General features: G+C 39.1%; 1 protein-coding gene across 1 annotated transcript in view; it reads left to right on the forward strand.

Annotated features, from left to right (window-relative positions):
* Positions 1-21,490, forward strand: part of LOC117421153 (DENN domain-containing protein 4C-like) — a 79,948-nt gene that overhangs the window by 19,457 nt on the left and 39,001 nt on the right. Inside the window, exons 2-8 of the mRNA XM_034035147.3 lie at positions 4,082-4,398; positions 12,251-12,503; positions 15,144-15,213; positions 15,990-16,159; positions 16,412-16,653; positions 16,891-16,957; positions 17,056-17,114. Of these exons, the coding sequence (XP_033891038.3) occupies positions 4,094-4,398; positions 12,251-12,503; positions 15,144-15,213; positions 15,990-16,159; positions 16,412-16,653; positions 16,891-16,957; positions 17,056-17,114 (1,166 nt within the window). The 5' untranslated portion in view covers positions 4,082-4,093. The remainder of the gene's footprint in view (positions 1-4,081; positions 4,399-12,250; positions 12,504-15,143; positions 15,214-15,989; positions 16,160-16,411; positions 16,654-16,890; positions 16,958-17,055; positions 17,115-21,490) is intronic.

Here is a 21,490-nt window from a genome sequence, read left to right on the forward strand (position 1 = left end):
GCCAACCACCACCCAAAACACATAACACCAACATTGTATTTACAGACAGGGCTCTGTCCTGCCACACTGCTTATCGACAGTCTTTGGGATGTGCTTATAACTGTCTTTCTTTAGTACAGTGACATGACTACCTTCCCATAACATATTTTGAGGTACAAACCCTGACTCCTTACTTGGTGCACAGGTGTATTTTATCGTGGGTGTTGTGCAAGAAAAAAAGAACCCTTTTCTCCAATTTTTTTTTTTGGGTGTGTGTGTAAAGCTGCCATGCCCCATAGTGAGATAGTAACTTTGTATTTGCAGGGTCATATAAACCCTTCATGCTAAATATGTTGCACACCATGAAACTGACCTCAGGCTTATTGTGGCCGCCATATTTGAGGACATGTGACTTTTGAAGTTACAGCTGAACAGTTCACAGAGATATTGTATTCATGTTTGGTACACAGCTGTATTCTTTGAGGTGTGCGTATGTATATTAAGTTCCTTTTACCAGTGTTGTCCAGTAAAAATGAACCCTTTCACTGAGGATCTTTTATAGTTGGTACATAGTTGTATTCTATGAATATCTCAGAATTCCATTGATACAGGTGGAATCCTGTGCCAATGATACCATCATTTTCACATTCCCATTTCACTTCATGTTTACAAACCGTTCAATCTGATTTCCGATATGGCACCCCCTTAAATTATGCTCCCAGGTCTGCTTTTGTTCGCTCCTTTCTAGTTTTAGTGTAATAGGTACTGGATTTTTTTTAGGACACAAACCGTCATAGTTTCAAGAGGCTCCATACAGGCAGCAGTCCAGTGTTTTTTTTTGTTGTTGTTTTTGTTTGTTTTTGATTGACAACACTCTTTTGCAAGCGGTCTTGACCTTGGCAGAGTCGCAATGCATTTTTTTAAAGCTGGCATCACTCAGCCCTATGCTGTTATTCATCCAGTAAGTACTATCAAAACAACAACAAGGAATCAAAACAAATGAGGAGACGGTTGTGTGTTTCTGTTTATTTTGACATTTTCAGTGCTAAACCATTAAGGGTGTACCAATACAGAGCTATTTGGGGGGGAAAAAAGTAGATGAAAATTAGAAGGCAAACTGTCTAGACATTATAATGAAACTGGTCATTGTGTTCCTCTTGCATACCTGTATTAAATGGACAATTTATGAGTAAAAGATTGCCAATTACGTTTCCTGTTTCTGAGAAAGCTGTTTAGCCTCTTCCATAAATATTGGCAACACACTGCTGAATTATGCAGGTAGGGGTAGGCTCTGTAAATTGCCTTGGATAAAGGTGTCTGCTAAATAATAATAATAATAATAATAATAATAATAATAATAATAATAATAATAATAATAATAAATTATTATTATTATTATTATTATTATTATTATTATTATTATTATTATTATCTGCCTCTAGCTTTCAAAGAGTAATGGTAATGATGCAGTCTGGTGAGTTTTGTTGTTTTGAAAGAGAGGTGTGGCCTGTAAAGGTGTATTGACTGCTTTCAGTTTCAGTTCCCTCACAGTGCTGACTGCATGTTTTCCAAACCCTTATTCAAACTCCTTGGGAATTGGCTTAATGATCTACTTTTTATGTCTGCCTCTAACTGTTAACCATCAATTAAGTTCCAGGCGTTACTTGTGGTAAAGCAAGTTTATATATTTTTTGTCCTAAAGACTTTTCTAGCCAGGCTGACTTAACACAAACCGACAGGCCAAGGATCCTGTTTTATCAATGCTGTGTGCACAATAATTGCTATTTGTAGTTAATATTTTATATCAAACATGTTATCAGTGTTTGTGACAAGGCTTTGCAAGGGTGACATCAGACCAGAGAAATGAAACCAAAACACAGGTAGCTGCGGGACAAAACTGAGACGCTGCGGCACTCTGCGTTTTTATTAAATAACAAAACAAAAATATTTAAACAAAACAAACACTTTCAAACAAAAAGGCACGTTGGCCAAACAAATAACAAGTGTCATGCTGGTGTATAAGCCAGCATGCTTAGCAATTGTTATCTTTCTATTTCTGTTACCTCCTTCCTCCACTCTCGTTCTCCACTCCGAACACACTTTTCCTGTGCAGCGAAACTGCACATCTTTTATATTTGTGACTTGTGGCCTCCAAAGGTATCCAAGTGTACAGCTCCCAGGCTCTCCAACTAGAAAAATCTAAATTTGGAGAATGGGGGAGGTTAAATTAGTGAGTCAGTGAGTGTTGAAAACTTGCATTGCTCCTGTGGATAAAGTCAGCCTTCTGTTTCCTGAGCTGGCCTGTCTGTCTTGCAGTTTGAATTGAGTTCAGAGATAAAAAAAAAAGGATAAAGTAATTACAGGTGCAATTTAAACACTGATAGCAACATAATGTGCTCATATTTTGCTTGTCCTCTAGTATTTTAATAACCGAGGAGTTTCAAAGGTTTGTTCTGTGTATGCATGTGCATGGTTGCAGTGAGACAGTATTCATTATCATGGAAAGTTGAATGCATTGTGTGCTTAAAAGTGATTTCCTTTGTGTAATAGGCCTGGAGGTGTCGAACTGGCTACTTATTTAAAAATGTCATGTGTTTTATTGCTTTATTTTATTACTGTTGCTAAATTGAATGACTTGGTAAATAAATGTGGTAAAGAAATATCTATAAACATGGCAAAAACAATAATGGATTATGAAACTGTGCTTGGAGGGTCATTTGTAAATGTAATCTCTTATACTGGAATTGATCATTCAGGAATTAACTAATACACACCCTAGATAATACTGTAGATTAGACTTTCTTTGAGCTCTCTGAGAACACAGAAGTACTGAAAATTCACATCCCAGCTACTGAAGTACAGAATATGATCTGCATGACAGGTTTGATCCGTGCTTGCACGATAAATAGAGAGGACATCAGTTTCTACTACTAGCTCAAATGGACCAACAGAGGTTACTCAGCCCGTTATGTACATTTTATAGATGCAGTTAATTCTCATTAAAACAAAAAATAAGCAAATTGCATGTACTATGAATGATTTACATGGTCCCAGACAAATTTAGTACTAATAATTTACTTAACATGAATGTCCTGTTTTGTATGAATTATTTTGCAGGCTGACTAACCACTCCATGAACAGCCAGATTAGTGCCTCTGTGCTGTTGCCATAGTGCTCAAGCGTCAATGCCAGTTCAATGAAGCAGTTCAAAAAACGTGCATTATCCTTCCATACAAAAGTCGGTGTTGAAAGCGGTGGAAAATATACCACCGTACAAGAAAAATAAAGATGTTGCTGCAGATTCCAGCATTCCCACAGACAAACTATTTGTCAACCATTCTGGGATACAGTAACACCTGCCTATAAAAATCATCAGATTTGCTAAACCTGATGTTGATGCCTTGCTTTTGTAGTTCTAAAATGTCCTTGTTCAAAATGGAACAAGCAGATTTCAAGTGCAGTTCATTTGCAAGGTATACTTTTTAAAATGCCCTTTATAACTGTATTTTCGATAAAATGCACATTACTTTTAAATGTGTAATGAATATATAATTGATTTCAGTGGTACTGTAACTTCAATAAAAACTGACAGCATGGATTTGGTTTAGACTCCTGTTAATGGGCAGCAGTGTGGAGTAGTGGTTAGGGCTCTGCACTCTTGACCGGAGGGTTGAGGGTTCAATCCCAGGTGGGGGACACTGCTGCTGTACCCTTGAGCAAGGTACTTTACCTAGATTACTCCAGTAAAAACCCAACTGTATAAATGGGTAATTGTATGTAAAAATAATGTGATATCTTGTAACAATTGTAAGTCGCCCTGGATAAGGGCGTCTGCTAAAGAAATGAAGAAGAAGAATTACCGATCAGACAATTTTTTTTTTGCCTCAACCCTTGAAATTCCTAACATTATTTCTGCAGGTCATCCCTACATAGAGAAAGACAATGTCAAAGGTTATCAAAATTGACCGCTCGTTTGCGACATCCACCACTAATAAAAGGAAACTCCTTCCTTGAATTGAGTCCACTTGAGCTGGAATGAGTCGTTGGAACTTTATGCTGGCAGACTATTGTTTATGTTTTATCTTTTTTTTATTTATTTTAGGTACGTCCAGCCATGATCGAAGACAAAGGCCACCGAGTGACGGACTACTTTGTAGTCGCAGGACTCACGGACAAGTCCACACCTCTAGACCAGGAGATCAGCCTCTCTGATACCAAGTCTAGCGGCCCCAAGGCCCCCATAACAGACATCTCGGTAATCAACAAATCTGCAGGAGAAACAGTGCCTGAGGGCTTCACTTGCATCGAAACCACATACACGGGACAGCCGGCTAACCTGAACCATGGCAGCCTCAAGAGCCCGGAGTTATTTCTGTGTTACAAGAGGATACGGGATAAAGCACCACTGATTGATATTGGGTAAGAACCAGTTAAGCTAAACAGGTTTTCTTTTATTTGATTAAGTCCACCCATCATTTAGGGCTGTTTTTTGGTCCATCAACCGCATAGTGAAAAACACATGGCTGTGAAAGTGATAAGGTAAAAATCATTCCTACCCAATGGGGTTTATTCTGTTGATGTGTTTTCCTGCTAATTGAGGGTGCATAAACAGTAGGTGTGTAATATGTTTCTGGGAAACTCCCTATATGTTTGGAATGCTTCATCAATAAACCTATTGGTGGTCTACCTCAACGTTTCTTAAATGTGGCCACCAGCGTGATCTTGTGCTGCCACAGCAGCTCCCGAGTACCGCACCGTCAACTCCTTAATCGGCACCGCTATGCTACTTGGGACCCTACCCGATTCACTGCAGTGAAAATCGCTACACAGGAAGGTAAAATTGTAATGTGAGATGTGTTCTGTAGTGCATAAAACATACTCAGTAGCTGCACGTAATACAGTGTAGTGCTGTTTTTTCGCATGGCATCTTTCAACGTGTACAAATGTTTACCATCCTGTGAGCAGCGTCGTAATCAGAGCTGACATTCTGCTGAGGTCAAACTTAGGTTTCAAGCTATAGCTGGCAGTATTTATATGACTTCTTGGTATTTACTATTCAATCTCCAAATCTATGTTACACGGCAAACCAACAGAGAACATTTAAGGAGTCTTTTGTACCTGGCCAAAGTTGCTTTGCTTTTCTTGTCCCTGATCCCTATTATGGTGCTGTATGTCTATGCCCTTGTTTAACAAGGGTGTATTTATGATTTGTTAGAGAACTTTACTATCTAAAATCATTATTTAATTTAGCTCTGACTTGTGTAGCAAGTGATTGATTGTTTTATTTTGTCTGCTGACACACACCCAAGTTGTACCTGTTGTCAGTGCAATAATAATACAAAATAAACCTTGCAAGTGCCTGTTTTATATCTCCAGTTTATTATTAGAAGGGCCTTGGAATTCATTTCCAGGAGAGAGGGACTGTATAATTTAGCTTTATTACAGAAATGATTGAACACTATTTAGATGTGCATATGTCTACATGTTCTATATGTTTTTAAACGATTAATTATATTTAGGAAACATTTCTTACTGGTGGCCACCAAAGAATATAGTTTGAGACCTGCAGGTCTACACCGCTGTATAAAATGGGACAATTGGGAGATGAGGAAGGACCATTGCAGTGTGGAATCCCTGAGGAATGAAAACCAGCTGTGATTTTGCCCCTTATCTGTAAGGGTGGACTTGTGTGTTTGTTTTATAATGGCGATCTAGAACAGACCACAGTTAGTATCAGAGCTAGGTCTAAAGAAAGATTGCAGGGTGTACTGAAAATGTGATTTTTTTTTTTTTTTTTTCCCCGCATTGGAAGGAACTATACTAATAGATTAAGTGTAAGTGACCATTACATATCAGGGTCATAAATCAACAAGGGAGAAGGGGCTTTTAACTGAAAGTAATTCATCTATCTGGGTGTTTGGATTAATTACTTTCCCAATATTAATGCATTAATCCTGATTTTGATGGTTTTAATGGAAGTTACCTTAATGTGTTGACAATATTCCTTGCATCATCTAAGCATCTTCCATGATCTCAGCTGAAAAAACCTGCACTGGGTAAAAACCTAGAGAAAATGTTGCTAAAAACTTCAGTTCAAAGCTCAGACCCTACTGAGTTTCAGCAGGTGTTCTCCTTGGCTTACTAGGCTGCCTGCCAGTATTTGCTTTGAACCGCCGCCACTGTAGAGCAAATATATTAGCTGACATTTCCTGGAGATCACTGCATGCTGTTTACTGCTTTTCTTGCCATCGTATGCTTGTAGCTGATTAGGGTACCATGGTTAAGGCTGGGATTAAGACATGGTGGTCACGGGTGAGAACGTTGAACTTTACCAACACTACTTGAAATTCTACCTTAACCAAAAAAATTAATACAAAGTAAACTTTTTTCACGGTTGCTCTAATGGTGTTGAACTAGCTTGGTTGCCTTACTTTGCAATGTAGCCGTTCACACCTTAACTCAATTGACAGCACTGAAAAAAATTGAAACATACATGCAAGGGCAACTCTACTGCCCGATTTTTATCAACCTGTAAAATGCCTGTCAATGTCTTTGACTCAAATCCAGCAAAGTATCTTGGCATAGCTGAGAAAGAAGTGTTTCAGGCCATTCTACTGTTTTAAAGACACCTGTGTAGCACAGTGTGAATACTGTGCTTACTACGAAATTATCAGTGAAGTGAAATGTGACAATGTTAACCAGTTCTGGAAAAACATGGAAATGAAAATTCCAGCTCTTGCTGTAATTGCTGTCAGTTGCTTGACAGTACCAGTAAATAGTGTTGACGCAGTGTAACAGGAGTGTTATGTGTGTGGGTCGTCGCAGATAAATACTGAGGCAGACACAGAGCAGTGGGTGTTGACACGGCGCACAGGCGTTCAGATCTAATAAACAACACAGGCCCGAAATTAGGGTACCAACAATGGTAATCCTAGCGTTTGGATTTAATAAAGAAAACAAAACAAAACAAAGCTACAAATAAAAGGTTGCCACACGAGGTGAGCGCTAGTCCCACTAAAAGGAAGTCCCTCTCCTGGAATCTACTACTCTTCCCAAACCCCCTCTATACTGTTTGGGATCAGCATCCCTTAAACTGGTTTACTTCTGGGCTCCACAGTGACTCCTGCCTCTTCAAACGGTCTTGGCTGGGCAATGTCTTCACGAGCACCGTCTTGCAGTGGAAGGGTTTTGTGTAGTAGTTTGGTTGTGCTGTGGCAGTGCAGGTGCTCCGGGTGTTAGTGCTGGCTTGGTAGCTTCAGCTCCCGAATCTGTAGTCTGGCAATAGAAATAACCATAAAAAACCACAGCGCTCGTCTGTGTAGCGTTGCTGTCGCCTCAAGCTGTAGTGCAGATGCCTGTTGAGCTCCGCGCAGCCAATCCAGACCTCCCAATCAGATCAGCACCAGGCGAGCCTAACTGCTCAATTGGTTGCCTAGCAACGCGTCTCCTGTTCCACGTCCCAGCTGCACACATTTGCGCAGGAACCAGCGACCATGGCTCTCCCTGTCATAGGTAGGTATGGGAATAACTTTGCTTTTTACAGACAAAGGAGCTGCATTAATTTCCGTACTTTTACCAGTATCCCATGAACATACAAGATTCAGGAACTTGATTGTCTTAAAGCTGCAATACCCTTTATGCTTTTAAAAATAGTTTGAACATTGTAAGGAATTTTGTAATAGTTTTTATTTTTTATTTTTTTATATTAGAACAAATTATTTTTATAATGTCATTTTCTACAGCAAACTGAGAAGTTGGGTGTGGTATTTGAGCAATGGAGCAATGAGTATTTGAGAGAATGTAAGGAGAGAAGGGGCCTCTGCTTGCATGGGGGATGGATGGGTGAATCTCAGAGATAACAGAAGCCAAAGGAATGTCTTTGTTAGGTTTCAGAGAGTACACGTTGAACATAGAGGAAGGGGTCATAAATGATGTCATTACAAGGGCTTGTTTTGGAAGCTACAAAACTGAAATGAATCTGTTATTGGGGGCTCCGTTCTCAATCACTGTAGCCCAGAGTGAGCGTCTCTGTCCATGAAAATTATTCTTTTTCTGAGCTATACCAATAAACATATATTTGACATCAATAATAATGTTGATCACTTCTATATATAGCAGAACTTTGTTACCTTTTAGGTGAAAATCTAAATGGTCCCTCCTTAAATGTTTCCTGCTCCAAAAAAAATAAATAAATAAATAAGCCCAATGGGAATTTGGTATTTTTAAAAGCATGTTTATTATTTTTATTTTAGTAAATGTAACACTTTTTCACAGAGCAACCGTTCTTTCGGGCTGCTGTCAGTTACATACCTGAAAACACAAGACAGCTGAGCTGCGTTTCCATCGTCGGTTGTTTAATCTACCATTACAGCTACGTACTTGGCTTCCTTCCTGTACTTCTGCATCTAGCAGAATCTGAGACACCGAAGAGATTAAGCCGTTCTGAATCTTGTTACAGGTACCCGAGAATACTGTGGCTATTGACAGGTGATTGCATAAAGGGTACATAAGGAACTTTTTTATTTTATTGTGTTACATGTTCCCATGTGTTGCTACAACTGTTTACATAAGGTGTGTGTATTGTTTAAATTTTTTTTTTTTTTTTTTTTACAACTTTTAAATTGCATTCCCTGCCTCAAGATGGCTTCACATGTACATATATGGACCTCTGAGAACTACATTTCCCATCATCCACATATGTAACTGAGATGGATTAACCAGTGAGCAGGAGGATGATGGGAAATGTAGTTACCCATATTTATAATGAATAATTTTCCTTTGTCTCACTGAACCGACACATTTTAATTGAAGGACGATTAAACTTTTAAATCACACAATTAGGTTGTGCTGTGTGTATAATCTCCAAGGTGCTTTCAATTAAACAAATTGTCACCTTTTAATCTGTAGACAGATGAGTTTCGTGTGGCCGATGCAGATCCACATTATATTAATGGAACTAGACCCTCATTTAAATTCACCGTGGAGTATAGTAGGTTTGAAATACATTTTTTGGATTTATTCATTTCAATTTCTGATTTTGGAACAGTGAACACTTCTATCTTTTAGAAAACCAACAGATAAAAATACCTTGTAATGTGCAGGTAGTCATCATCCAAAACATTTGATTAGAAATATACTGTACGGACAGTTTAAGACTCAAGCGAATTTGCAATAAAAAGTCTGATTTTCAAATGAAAGCTTCAGAAGTGCTTTCGTGACCGAGGTTATGATACACAGGCGATTAACACAGCCTTTAAGAGAACGGAGACTCAAAATCGAGAAGATCTTTTGGTAATTACTAAGAATATGCATACAAATAAATCTGATAGCGTTTCCTTTGTCACTGAGTTTAATCACTATGCTATTAAGAGTATAATATACAAACATTGGAGACAGTATAACTAGACACACATTGTCAATGACAGGCCATGAACTGGGAGACCAAGAGTCACAACACCTGCCCAAGATCGACAGATCATTTTGCAGCATCTTCGTGATGTCAGTTGTTAATCAGCACAATAAAAAGTCACAGCACCTGCTCTAAAACAGAGTTTGTGATTTTTCATTCGATCACATATAGTGAATTTTATCCAAATATAAGTGATACGTTTCTTTTGATGCGCCGTATATATATTTTACAAGGAGGCTGTGTGGTCCAGTGGTTAAAGAAACGGGCTTGTAACCAGGAGGTCCCCAGTTCAATCCCAGCTCAGCCACTGAACATTGTGTGACACTGAGCAAGTCACTTAACCTCCTTCTGAATAAGATGTCTGTTATAAAGTGCAAGCACAGCTTTTCTTCAGTTCAGATACTGTATCAAAAGGGAGAGACAGAAACAGAAGTTAGACTAAGAAGTTGTTTACAGTTTGAACAACACCAGTACTGTATTTACTGTAGAAATATTGCTTGAATCGCTAGTATAGGGAATTGGGGGACATGCTGTAGGAGCGTTATATCTGAGGCGCGTTATAATCAAGAGCCTTATAGCCAGGGAGCACTGTGTGTGTGTGTGTGTGTGTGTGTGTGTGTGTGTGTGTGTGTATACAGTGGTTTGCAGAAGTATTCACCCCCTACCAATAATGTCAAATTTTGTTGAATTACAAATAATGTATGCACAGTTTTTCAAACAAACTTTTTTTTATTCAAAGCTGTAGTGGTTAAACTGAACACTGTTATATGCGGAGGAGGTTAAATGTCAGCAAAACTTGCAAAGAAAATGTACAAAATGAAATTTACTGGTTGCATAAGTATTCAGCCCTGTGGAAGGGTGTGGATATTCACTGACATGGGAGACAGAAGTGTATTTGACGACACCGCACATGTGCCCAGTTTTATTTATTACTTTTGTTTTTTTCTTAGTTTAGCCTGCAAAGGGCGCTGTTGTCTGTGGCCTGAATACCAGCGATGGTAGACAGGACCACAGAAATACCCACAGGTAAATAGATCCGCTGGCGAACTCACAGGTGCTCTCAAATAATAATAACAAAAGGCAAAATCAAAAAGAGAAAATAAAACACGTAATCAAAACTACAAAGAAAAGGTGCTGCACTCGGCAGCGTCACCCAGACCGTCGCTACCTGCATGGCCTGGGTTCTCGTCCTACACTTGTCCGCTCCCTCAGCCTGCTTGCTATAGCTTATGGGGTCTGCCCAAGGTTTCCCCGCTATCAGTGTTTTTATTTTCTCTTCTTTGGGTTCTTTTGTTTTTCTTTTCCCGGCCGTTAGCTTCCGCTAGCTCGTTAGTTCATCTTTCAGGGGCAGATCTGAGGGAACAACAGAACGTTTGTTATTTATAGGGCTGGCAATTCCCCCAAGGCCTGCCTCTCAGCCACTCAGAGAGAGGGAAAGCCCACACACCCGCTTTCCAACCTCTCTGTGTCACTGCCGTGGCTGACAGGTGGATATTGCAAGGCTGCTGCCCTCTTCCTGCAGCACTATGAACACACCAGAAGAGTCAGCACAGATTTTCCCCTGTTACAAGACCCTTAAGTCAGTACTTGGTAGAAGCACCTTTTTGGATAGGCCTCTACTAGCTTTGCACAGTAAGATGGTGAAATTTTTGCCCATTCTTCACGGGAAAATTGCTCCAGTTCTGATAAGTTTGTTGGGGATCGTCGATGGACTACAATCTTCAAGTCTCGACCATAAATTTTCCATTGGATTCAAGTGAGGACTTTGACTGGGCCACTCAAGAACATTAATTCTCTTCTTGTTCAACCACTCCAGTGTGGCTTTGGCTTTGTGCTTCGGGTCATTGTCCTGCTGAAATGTGAATTTCTTCCCCGGAGTCTTGGCTGACTCAAACAGGTTTTCCTCAAGGATTTGCCTGTACTTTGCACCATCTATTCTCCCCTCTATCCTGACAAGCTTCCAAGTCCCTGCTGAAGAGAAGCATCCCCATAACATGATGGTGCCACCACCATGCTTGACAGGAAGTTTCTTATTGAAGAGGATTCTCCATAGTCAAATGCAACATAAATATCTAAACTGCATGACTCGCTGACAGTTTAACCTGTCTTCCACTTAATGGCTTAAACGTATGTAAAGTTTGTTCAAGAATACAACCCAATAAGAATAATGCATAGTGAAGAACTGGAACCTCTTATTTAGAACAGTATATAACTGCTCAAAAGCCACCCCAACACTTGATAACCTCAGCAGTAAAAGGTACATTTAGGAAGTAAACACTGGCTGTATAGCTGTCTGCTTGAGGTACACGTGCTCATAAAGTATCATTTTTATTATTTGTTGTGCAATTTGTCAATGTTGGCTTTCTCATTTTCAGACTCCTATGCAAGTGATGCGTTATTTGGCTGCTCATCCTGTCTGTCATTAGGGATGGCAACATATTGATTAGAAAAAGCAGTGTGGGAAGGGTTAGCGAGTGTGAGTGGGGAATAATGACAGGTGGGATTTTCTATTTTAAAAAGAAAAAAAGAGGACACTTGTTGTAAAGTGGTATTTATTGCATGGGTTACTGCAATTTCTTAAATATTTTGTAACAAAAAGAAATGATTGCCTTTATCATAGCAGGTGTTTACCTTATATAAATGGTTTGTGAATATCTATCTAACCAAGCCTCTCTTTCGGAAACAGCTATGTGGGGACTTGTGAGATTGTCTGCTCTCTGTTCAGGGGATAAATTCACTGTACTTGTGACCCAAGCTAGATTCAAATCCAGGTCTCAATATTTGACCCACTGAGAAGCAGTTAATTTGACTGTCTGACAGAATGCCACTCTATTCCAATCTGCTTTCCACTTTATCTTGCAGGGTTTTGTATGAGGGGAAGGAGAGGCTAATCCAAGGCTGCGAGGTGATCCAGGCCACACCCTACGGACGCTGTGCCAATGTCAACAACAGCTCGGCCAACTCCCAGCGCATCTTTATCACCTTTCGGAGGACACCGTTAATAAGGCCTCAGAACTCTCTGGCAGTCACTGATATCTGCGTGATTATTGCCAGCAAGGGAGAGACCCCACCACACACTTTCTGCAAAGTTGATAAGAACTTAAACTGTGGGATGGTAAGGACACGTTTTGCTGCTCTTCAGAACGCTGTGGTTTCTAGAGCCAAACGGAAAGCCAAACTTAAACTTTTGAACCCAAATGTTAATCAGCCCCATGCAGTCAGAAAGGATTGGTTACATCAACTAGTGTTGAATGAAATACATACAAAGTTGGATATAAAATATTTGATGTCCAACAGATGGTTTCCATTAACTGGAACCTTTTTTTTTTAATTTGGCCTTGTGTCACTGTTCTCCAAGCATTTTTTTTCAGACAGTCAGTTTTTGTGTTTTACAGTAACTGCCCTAGATAATAGGTTAATGGGTGCTTTCCACTTAACCTTTATACTGCTGGGAGTGAAAGCATTTATTTTCATGTGTGGTTCTGCAGTTTATTATGTGTGTTTGCCAAATGAAAGTACATGCAAGTCTGTTACAATTTGATACTGTAATTGTGAGTGTGTGTATAACATATAACTACTCTCCTGCATCCCCTGTTTTCAGAAGATTACAGCTTCAGTGTAGATTTGCGATGAACCTCTGTTAGATACAATTATCTCTGTTAGATACAATGTTTTGTCCAGTTAACCCTTTCACTGATGCATTGTTTTACCTTATATGGCTAATGTACAAAAAACATTTTATGATGCTCTCGATAAAGTTCCTTGTGGCAAAGTAGTTGATAGTGTACAGGTGTCGGAGTGATGCAGTGCGTAATTATTGGACAGAGAGATGTAATCCAGGGTTTTATTAATTATAATCCTGGTCTGGTGACCAAACAATAATTCCAGACAATACACAACAATGTGTAATGCACTGGAATAAATAAACGGGTTGCAGTCCCAAATAATAAACACACATATATTTCCCATAATGTACACGGTCACCAGTCCTGGGTGCGTGCTGTAGTGCTCGTGGTGGGTGATGCAAGTTTATGCGTGACAAAAGTGCAGTGCTGTTCTGGGTTTGTGCTGGCCCTTGGCGACAGCTCCGGAACATGTTAGCCGTCTACTAATAACAAACAAGAACAATTAGAGACAAAACAAACAAAACACTCACGATACCTTATCACAGTTTCCATAGGTCCTTCCGGGTTATATTTGTTAACCAAAGCGAAGGAACAGATTGCGTCTCTGTCTCCTTTTATGCCGTCACACATGACCCATTGGTAAACGAGTGCAGCCGCCCCTCCACTCTGCGACTGCCACATCGTTTCTCTTCCAGGTCGATGAGTTAATGCACCGGAGTTCCGCCCCCTTTCTAGCTTGCCGACTTCCCTTGAACCCTGGGAAAGAACTGTCGGGCCAGCCCGTCCAAAGTACTCTGTTCTCGCTGCTTAGCGCCCTCACAGGTCGGGAGGGAGATTCACTACCAAGAATCATTGTATTTCTGTCACATTCCTTTATAGGCAGTGCCCAGTAGGAATGAACCGATTCAGTGTCACGTTGTTTCAACCTCCAGACATATCAATGGGGGAAAAATGACCCTATATATTTCGGGTTTCCATTGGCTAAGTTTATTTTACTCTAAGACCTTCTTTTCACCTGACGTCAAGCAAATGAAGGGGAAAGGAGGAGGTTATTACACAAATTAGCCATACGTTGAGTTCTTGTGTGGTTTCCATGCACAGAGAATAGATACACGAAATAATCGCCAGGAAATCCATGGTTGTCAGGTGACATCTTGTTTGAGTGAAACTGTTTAAAGCACAATGTTCTTCGGCTGGTTGTTTAAGAATGTGTTTTAATGCTCTTGCCCAAACTGTTTTTCAAATGTCCATTGGTGGGGTGGCATATCATTAGTACTGAATAATATTTCAGCTAATTTATCACGCGACTTAATTAAAGAAAATAATGAACCCAGAGGTATATAATGAAACTCTCCAACCCAGCTATTGCAGATCACCATGGCTGAAAACCGGCGGATACATAAGATTATAAAAATCTGTGCCAGGCACCTTCCACGTATGCTCCCAAGGCTGTCTGGATTTGGAGCAGCGGATGTATTCACGTGAAATGTGGGTTTCCATGTGGAAATGGCTGTGGATTTCCCATGTTTTACGTCATGCTCATGAGTAAATGAGATTTACCCTATCCCTCTCTGTGGCCGTTATTTTCGGCCACGAATCTGATCCTCTCGAGCTCCCAAACGTGCATGTGCATCGCCACTTCACATCTAAAGAACCACACATGGAAACTCCCCCAATGGAAACCCAAAATGTATTGGGCCATTTTTCATTTGGCTCGATCACAATGTCTTGAGTAAAATTAGAACACACATGGAAACTCCCCCTATGATACAGATGTTTTTTCACATTTCCAAACTCCCATTTCTAGTTTTATGTATTTTCCTTGTTTTTATAGCAGTCTTTTGAATTATTGAAAACTATACATTTGAATACTGCCGATGTAGTAATTAATACAGCTAAAACAATCTGTGTTTTTAACTAGTTGTGACTTTTTGGGTTTATGAACTTCTACTGTAATCTGAAATTGTTACCAGTGCCCTTTACTGTGAATTATACTTATGTGCCTATTTAAAATGAAAGACTATTTAAGAAATGTAAGATGTGTATTCTTTTGGACTAGCCTGGTATTTTATTTTTCCTGAACAAAGGTCATCTCTTTGTAAATCATTGTGTATTTTTTTCTTTTAAAGTGGGGTTCCAGCGTATATATTTGTTACAAGAAGTCGGTCTCTGCTTCCAATTCAATAGCATACAAGGCTGGTAAGTTGCTATTTTTATATTACTGTGTTTCACACTGGGGGTCAAGCATATTGACTCATCAAGTGTTACAAATCAAATGCAAATGATCTTTGGTGTGTCTGTACTGCTTTTGTGAAATTCTCTAAGCAACGCAGTCTTTCAGCATTGTGCAACTTCCTAACAGATCGAAGTACTACTCCTTCATATCCATGTCTCCATGTTGTTGGGCTGCCTGTTGCTAACATTGTGATCCTGATGTATTATGATAAACGGAATGTGAGCAGTGAGCCCAGCTCTTTTGAACTGTGGTTAAGACGCCTGCTTGCGGTGGTACAGTTACCGGTTTGTGCCCAGCCTTCACCCTGTCACACATTTTCTGCTTTTAATTAGATTTTCATCTGTGTGATATATTTTGCCCCACAAGGTGATAGTTAGTGTATTGGTGCATTCTTGTTATCCAGCATGTTAATTTATTGATCTTAAATCGGTGGAAGAGATCTGGTAAATATTTCCTTACAAGACAGGAACATGACACAATGTGATCCTCACCCACCCTTAAGAAAACAAAAACGTCTACAGCTATACTGCTATAGTTGTAACGCAACATATATGTAAACATACATTTAAACTACAGTAAATAGTCAGCACTGATTTTATTAAAGTGCACCTTTACGTATCATCATATGTCATAAGGAAAAGCTTCTCTCTTTTTTTTTGTTAGGGTGCCACCACTTAGGGTTACCACTATATAAATAACCTCCCGAAAAGGGGTACTAAAACGTTGTGTTGTGTGACAGGTTTGATCTTCAGGTATCCAGAAGAAGACTATGAATCATTCCCTCTGTCAGAATCGGTCCCCCTATTCTGCCTTCCAATGGGAGCTACCATAGAGTGCTGGGCTCCTAACACCAGATATCCACTGCCAGTCTTCTCAACATTCGTCTTAACAGTATCTTCTGGGGAAAAGGTGGGTGATTTTCTTTAATTACTTACTAGTAAAGATACAGATGCAATTTTTTTGTGGGAAATGTCTGTTTTTTATGTAAAGCATTGTCACTTGTTTGTTTTACAAACCACTAAATTGACCAATTATGACAAACCCAAACGTCCAAGTTCTATGATAAATTCTAAAGGTTACATTCAGTTGTTTAGCTGAGAAGTGCGTATGATCTCTGTTGCAGAATTGGTGCAAACTACTTTAACATTTTTTTTCCCCCAGGTGTATGGTGCTGCTATTCAGTTCTATGAGCCTTACCCCATGGAGATGCTGACGGAGAAGCAGAAACAGCAGCTGGGCCTCATCACTGCGGTGGAAAAGAAGATAATCCCCAACAAGCGTGTCAACACCAACAAGTGCATCTGTCTGCTCTCGCACTGGCCCTTCTTTGAGTCCTTCCGCAAGTTCCTCATGTTCCTCTACAAGCTGTCTGTCTCTGGACCTCACCCTCTTCCCATTGAAAAGTAGGCTTTACATTTTAATTGACCAAAACACCATATGAGGAGATAAGCTGCAATTAGCCAAATATTTAAAATTCAGACCTTGTTGATGGTCCTGTTTTATATATGTATATGTCTATACTGTAGGTAGGGACACAAACCAGCTTTCCACTAAGCCACCACTCTGAAAATTAAAATTTGTACAGTATCAAGTATGTGTGGGTATTCATTTTTTTCTAATAATGATGATTTCTGTTTTAGGCACATCTCCCACTTTATGCACAGCCTTCCTTTCCCTTCACCGCAGAGACCAAGAATCCTAGTTCAGGTAAGACATTTTTAAATATGTTTCTCCAATGTTACCTCTCATAGTATACTATGTGCTCTGAGTGATGATGGAAGCTAACCTGAGTTATGTTGTTTCAGCTCTCTGCCCATGATGCCTTGATACTTTCTCAGCCTGTTTGCACGCCTTTACCACTAAGGTATGTTCAGAATCAGAAAGCTTATCTCCGGTGTAGAGTTTATATACCTATTCTTGGAATGCTTCATACTAAGCAGTTATACATTGTGTAATATTCAACAAGTATATACATATGCTCCATCTCTAGTTGGTCAACTAAGCCTTTTTTTTTTTTTTTTTTTTTGCCAGACATGGTACTATTTATTTATTTTTTTCCCCCCAGAACTATCATCTCATTATATATATTGGGAGCTGCTTGTCTGGTTTCTGAGAGAATGTCTGTGATCATTTATGAGATTCTATACCCTTCAATGTACCTCAATGGTGCTGACATTGTTTTATGAAATGGATTAGTTGCTTGCTGACATTTACTCTTGTTGTTTGTGTTAACCCCTTAACCCCCTACAAGGGACACTTCGTTATTATAGGGAAAGCTCTTTTATAATGTCTTATGTTCAGTACTGACTGTTAATTCCCTGCACAGTCATTTTTTAGCTTTAAAATAACACAGCATTCAGGGAATATTTATATTGCATACAGATAGGTTTACATTGCAGCTACACTGTTAAAAGTAAACAAGCATGTCCTTTGTAGGAACATTTGACTTTATCAAAAATACTTAATATGTATAAAAGAAAATAATGTTAATACAATCGTATAAACATTAGATACAAGCAAGCAAAGATGCGCAGGTCACAGCATGCCCTAATGTATATGTTTGTATCATAACACAGACATCCGCGGAGTCAAATCAAATAATTAACTGACAATTCAAACAAAAACATTACATTAAATACTATGAATATATTAGCATTTCCAACCTCATTTCTTCCAATCAGTATGGCTCCACCCTACTATCACACACCTTCAACACATCTCCTGGTAAGGGGGGAACTGGTACAAATCTATAACATCCTATAGTGCGTCACATTTAAGCATTTTACAGACCTAATCTGTTAGAAACTGTTTCAAACTAGTTCTTTGTTTGTAGTGTTCTGTTTTCACACTGTGTCTCCACTCCTCCACCCATCTTGATTAGACACCTGCTAACTTTTGCTCTCTTCCCAGATGCCAAGACTGCAAATGTCTAGTTTTTTAGAGACAGGAAAATTGCAGAGTCTTGCGTGTGCTTTAAGATGTATCAAAATATGAAAATATAAAAACATACAAATATGAAAATTATCATAGAAGAAACTTATAACCAAATACATAATTAATACTTTAAGAAGAATGTCATCTCTTACAACTCACATCCTGCTTTTTCTGAATGGAGACACCAGTGAAGATTCTCTAATAAATACATATTGATGCCACAATTCACTGTTTGTATTAGTTATTCCACAATGATACAGTACTCCAGTCAAGGTTATACTTGTTTAGTCTGTAACAGGATTTCAAACATGTTGTACCAATTCATGTTACCAATGTATTTTATGGAATATATAAGAATATTGTATAGATTGTGTATGGTACAAATTGATATCTACCCAACAAGAGGTACTGTGTATACCTGGGCTCATCCACTTTTAATTCTCTAGTGATTCTTTAGTGTCAGTATCTGTATCTATCGTATGTCTATATTGATCTCTTGTGGCAGACTCTTGAAGAAGCACACTGACATTTGGAGTCAAAAGACCAAATTCTGGTCATGCCTTGAAATAGCTGTACAGCTAAATACAGTGCCTATAGTAAGTATTCACTCCCCTTGGACGTTTTCACAGTTTGTTGTGTTACAACCTGAAATCTTGATGCATTTTAAATGGGATTTTTCTTTTCCTTTTGATTTACACAACCTACTCAACACTTTGAAGAGGCAAGAGAATTTTTATTGTGAAACAACAGTTAATGAAAAATAAAAAAAAAAACTGAAATGTCTTGGTTAGATAAGTATTCACCCCCCTGAGTCAATACTTGGTAGAACCACATTTGGCAGCAATTATAGCTGTGAGTCTTTTGGGGTAAGTCTCTACCAGGTTTGCACATCTGGATCGTGCAATATTTGCCCATTCTTCTTGGCAAAATTGTTCAAGCTCTGTCAAGTTGGATGGGGATTGTTGGTGGACAGCAATCTTCAAGTCTTGCCACAGATTCTCAATTGGATTCAAGTCCGGGCTTTGACTGGGCCACTCTAGCACATTCACTTTCTTGTTTTTAAGCCACTCCAGTGTCGCTTTGGCTGTGTGCTTGGGGTCATTGTCCTGCTGAAAGGTGAATCTCCATCCCAGTCTTAGGTCTTTTGCAGACTGAAGCAGGTTTTCCCTCAAGGATTTGCCTGTATTTAGCTCCATCCATTTTGCCCTCTACCCTGTCAAGCTTCCCAGTCCCTGCCGATGAAAAGCATCCCAATAGCAAGATGCTGCCACCACCATACTTCACAGTAGGGACGGTGTTACCTGGTGATGTGCTGTGTTGGGTTTGCGCCAGACATAACGCTTTGCATTTAGGCCAAATAGTTACATTTTTGTTTCATCTGACCACAGAATCATTTGCCACATCTTTTCAGAGTCTCCCACATGCCTTTTTGCAAATTCCAAGCAGGATTTTACATGGGCTTTTTTCAGAAATGGCTTCCTTCTTGCCACTCTTCCATACAGGCCTCTTGCTGGCTTCTCTGAACAATGCCCTACTTACCCGGCTGCTCAGTTTGGGAGGACGGCCTGCTCAATGCAGATTCTGGGTGGTGCCATATACCTTCCACTTCTTAATGATCGACTTGACTGTGCTCCAAGGGATATTCAATGCCTTTGAAAACTTTTTATACCCCCCCTGATCTGTGCCTTTCCACAACTTTATCCCGGAGTTGTTTTGAAAGCTCCTTTGTCTTCATGGTAGTATCTTTGCTTTGAAAGCACTACGCAACAGTGGGACCTTTACAGAGACAGGTGTATTTAATCTGAAATCATGTGAACCACTTATTGCACACAGATGGACTCCATTTAACTTATTGTGTGAATTCTGAAGGCAATTGGTTGCACCTGAGCTTATTTAGGTGTGTCATAGCAAATACTTATCTAATGAAGACTTTTCAGGTTTTTATTTTTAATTGATTTGTTTCTTCATCCGCCCCCCCCCCCCCCCCCCCCCATTTTTTCACACATTGAAAGTGTTGAGTAGGTTGTGTAAATCACATTCAAATGCATCAAGATTTCAGGTTGTACCACAACAAACTGTGGAAACGTCCCAGGGGGGTGAATACTTACTGTAGGCACTGTACATGGACATATGCCTTATAATAGAGGTACAGTAGAATAATTGAAAACCTAACTAGACATGTCTCCAGAACCTTTTTTTTTTTTTTTTTTTACTGGATTTTGTCCAGGACAAAAAAGTAGACGTGTTTAACACATCATCATGCAGGATCATTGGTGTCTACAAGGTTTAGTCTTAAAGCTAAGCATGACACATTGGTCCCTAATGGGTTCTGAGTATTAGTGAAAACATAACTATGTGTCTGTATTATATGTTCTTGCAGAAGGGATTCTGACATATTGCTCGAGCTGCAAGTAGACTGCTATTGGCATTGAGAACAGTGATTTGTAGCTGGCTTATTTGTATTTTTTTCATATTTTCTATATAAAAATAGGCCACTGTTTTAAAATAAATGCCTTTTCCTGATCAATTGATGTTTTATTGATATTTAAATATGGAATGTTTCTGGTATAAATGTGTATATATATTTTTATATTATGAAAAAAAGGAAATGCCTTCTTAAGGGTACAAAACCCTAACCCTAACCCTAACCTGTGGACATTTTAACTGAGGGGAAAAATAAGAAATTCTGGGAACAAGAAATTTCAAATCCCTTCCAACTATAATAATTTGAAATCAAGTAGGACCACTCCCCTGGGCAAAGCTATTTAATACCTGTTTTCTGTTTAGTCTATCTTTTAATTTGGAAATGCTGTCTTGTGAAACAGATTTTACAATACTGGTAAATAGCCAATCCGTTATGCAGTAAATGCATTATTCAGTATTGTATCAGTATCTGCTTTTTATATTTGGGAGTTACTGTTTCATGCTTTGTCTTTGGTTTCTTTGTACTAAATTAATTTGTATGTAATTTTAGATCTAATTTGTTTGGCTTCTGTGAAGAAAGTTGTCCAAGTTCCCTATTATGCAGGGTTTTTTCTTTTTTTACTTTCTCTGCTGACTTTCTGGATATCTATAGTTAGTGGGTCTAGCTAACAAAGTCAGGTCATCAATCTTACATGTGGTGCATTTCCATTTGCTCTACAAGTCTCGATTGTGCAGTATAAAAAACGCATGTTATAACAAGTATGTATTTAAATTTTTAAACCTATCTGGTACTTCAGTAGAAACTTCTGTTTACTTGCCCTACATTACATTCAGTATGTTACTGTTTCACTTCCTAGGTCGCCTCAGCAGTGTCTTGGGGGT

Source organism: Acipenser ruthenus, chromosome 1 (genome assembly GCF_902713425.1).
Source record: "Acipenser ruthenus chromosome 1, fAciRut3.2 maternal haplotype, whole genome shotgun sequence".
Taxonomy (NCBI): Eukaryota; Metazoa; Chordata; class Actinopteri; order Acipenseriformes; family Acipenseridae; genus Acipenser; species Acipenser ruthenus.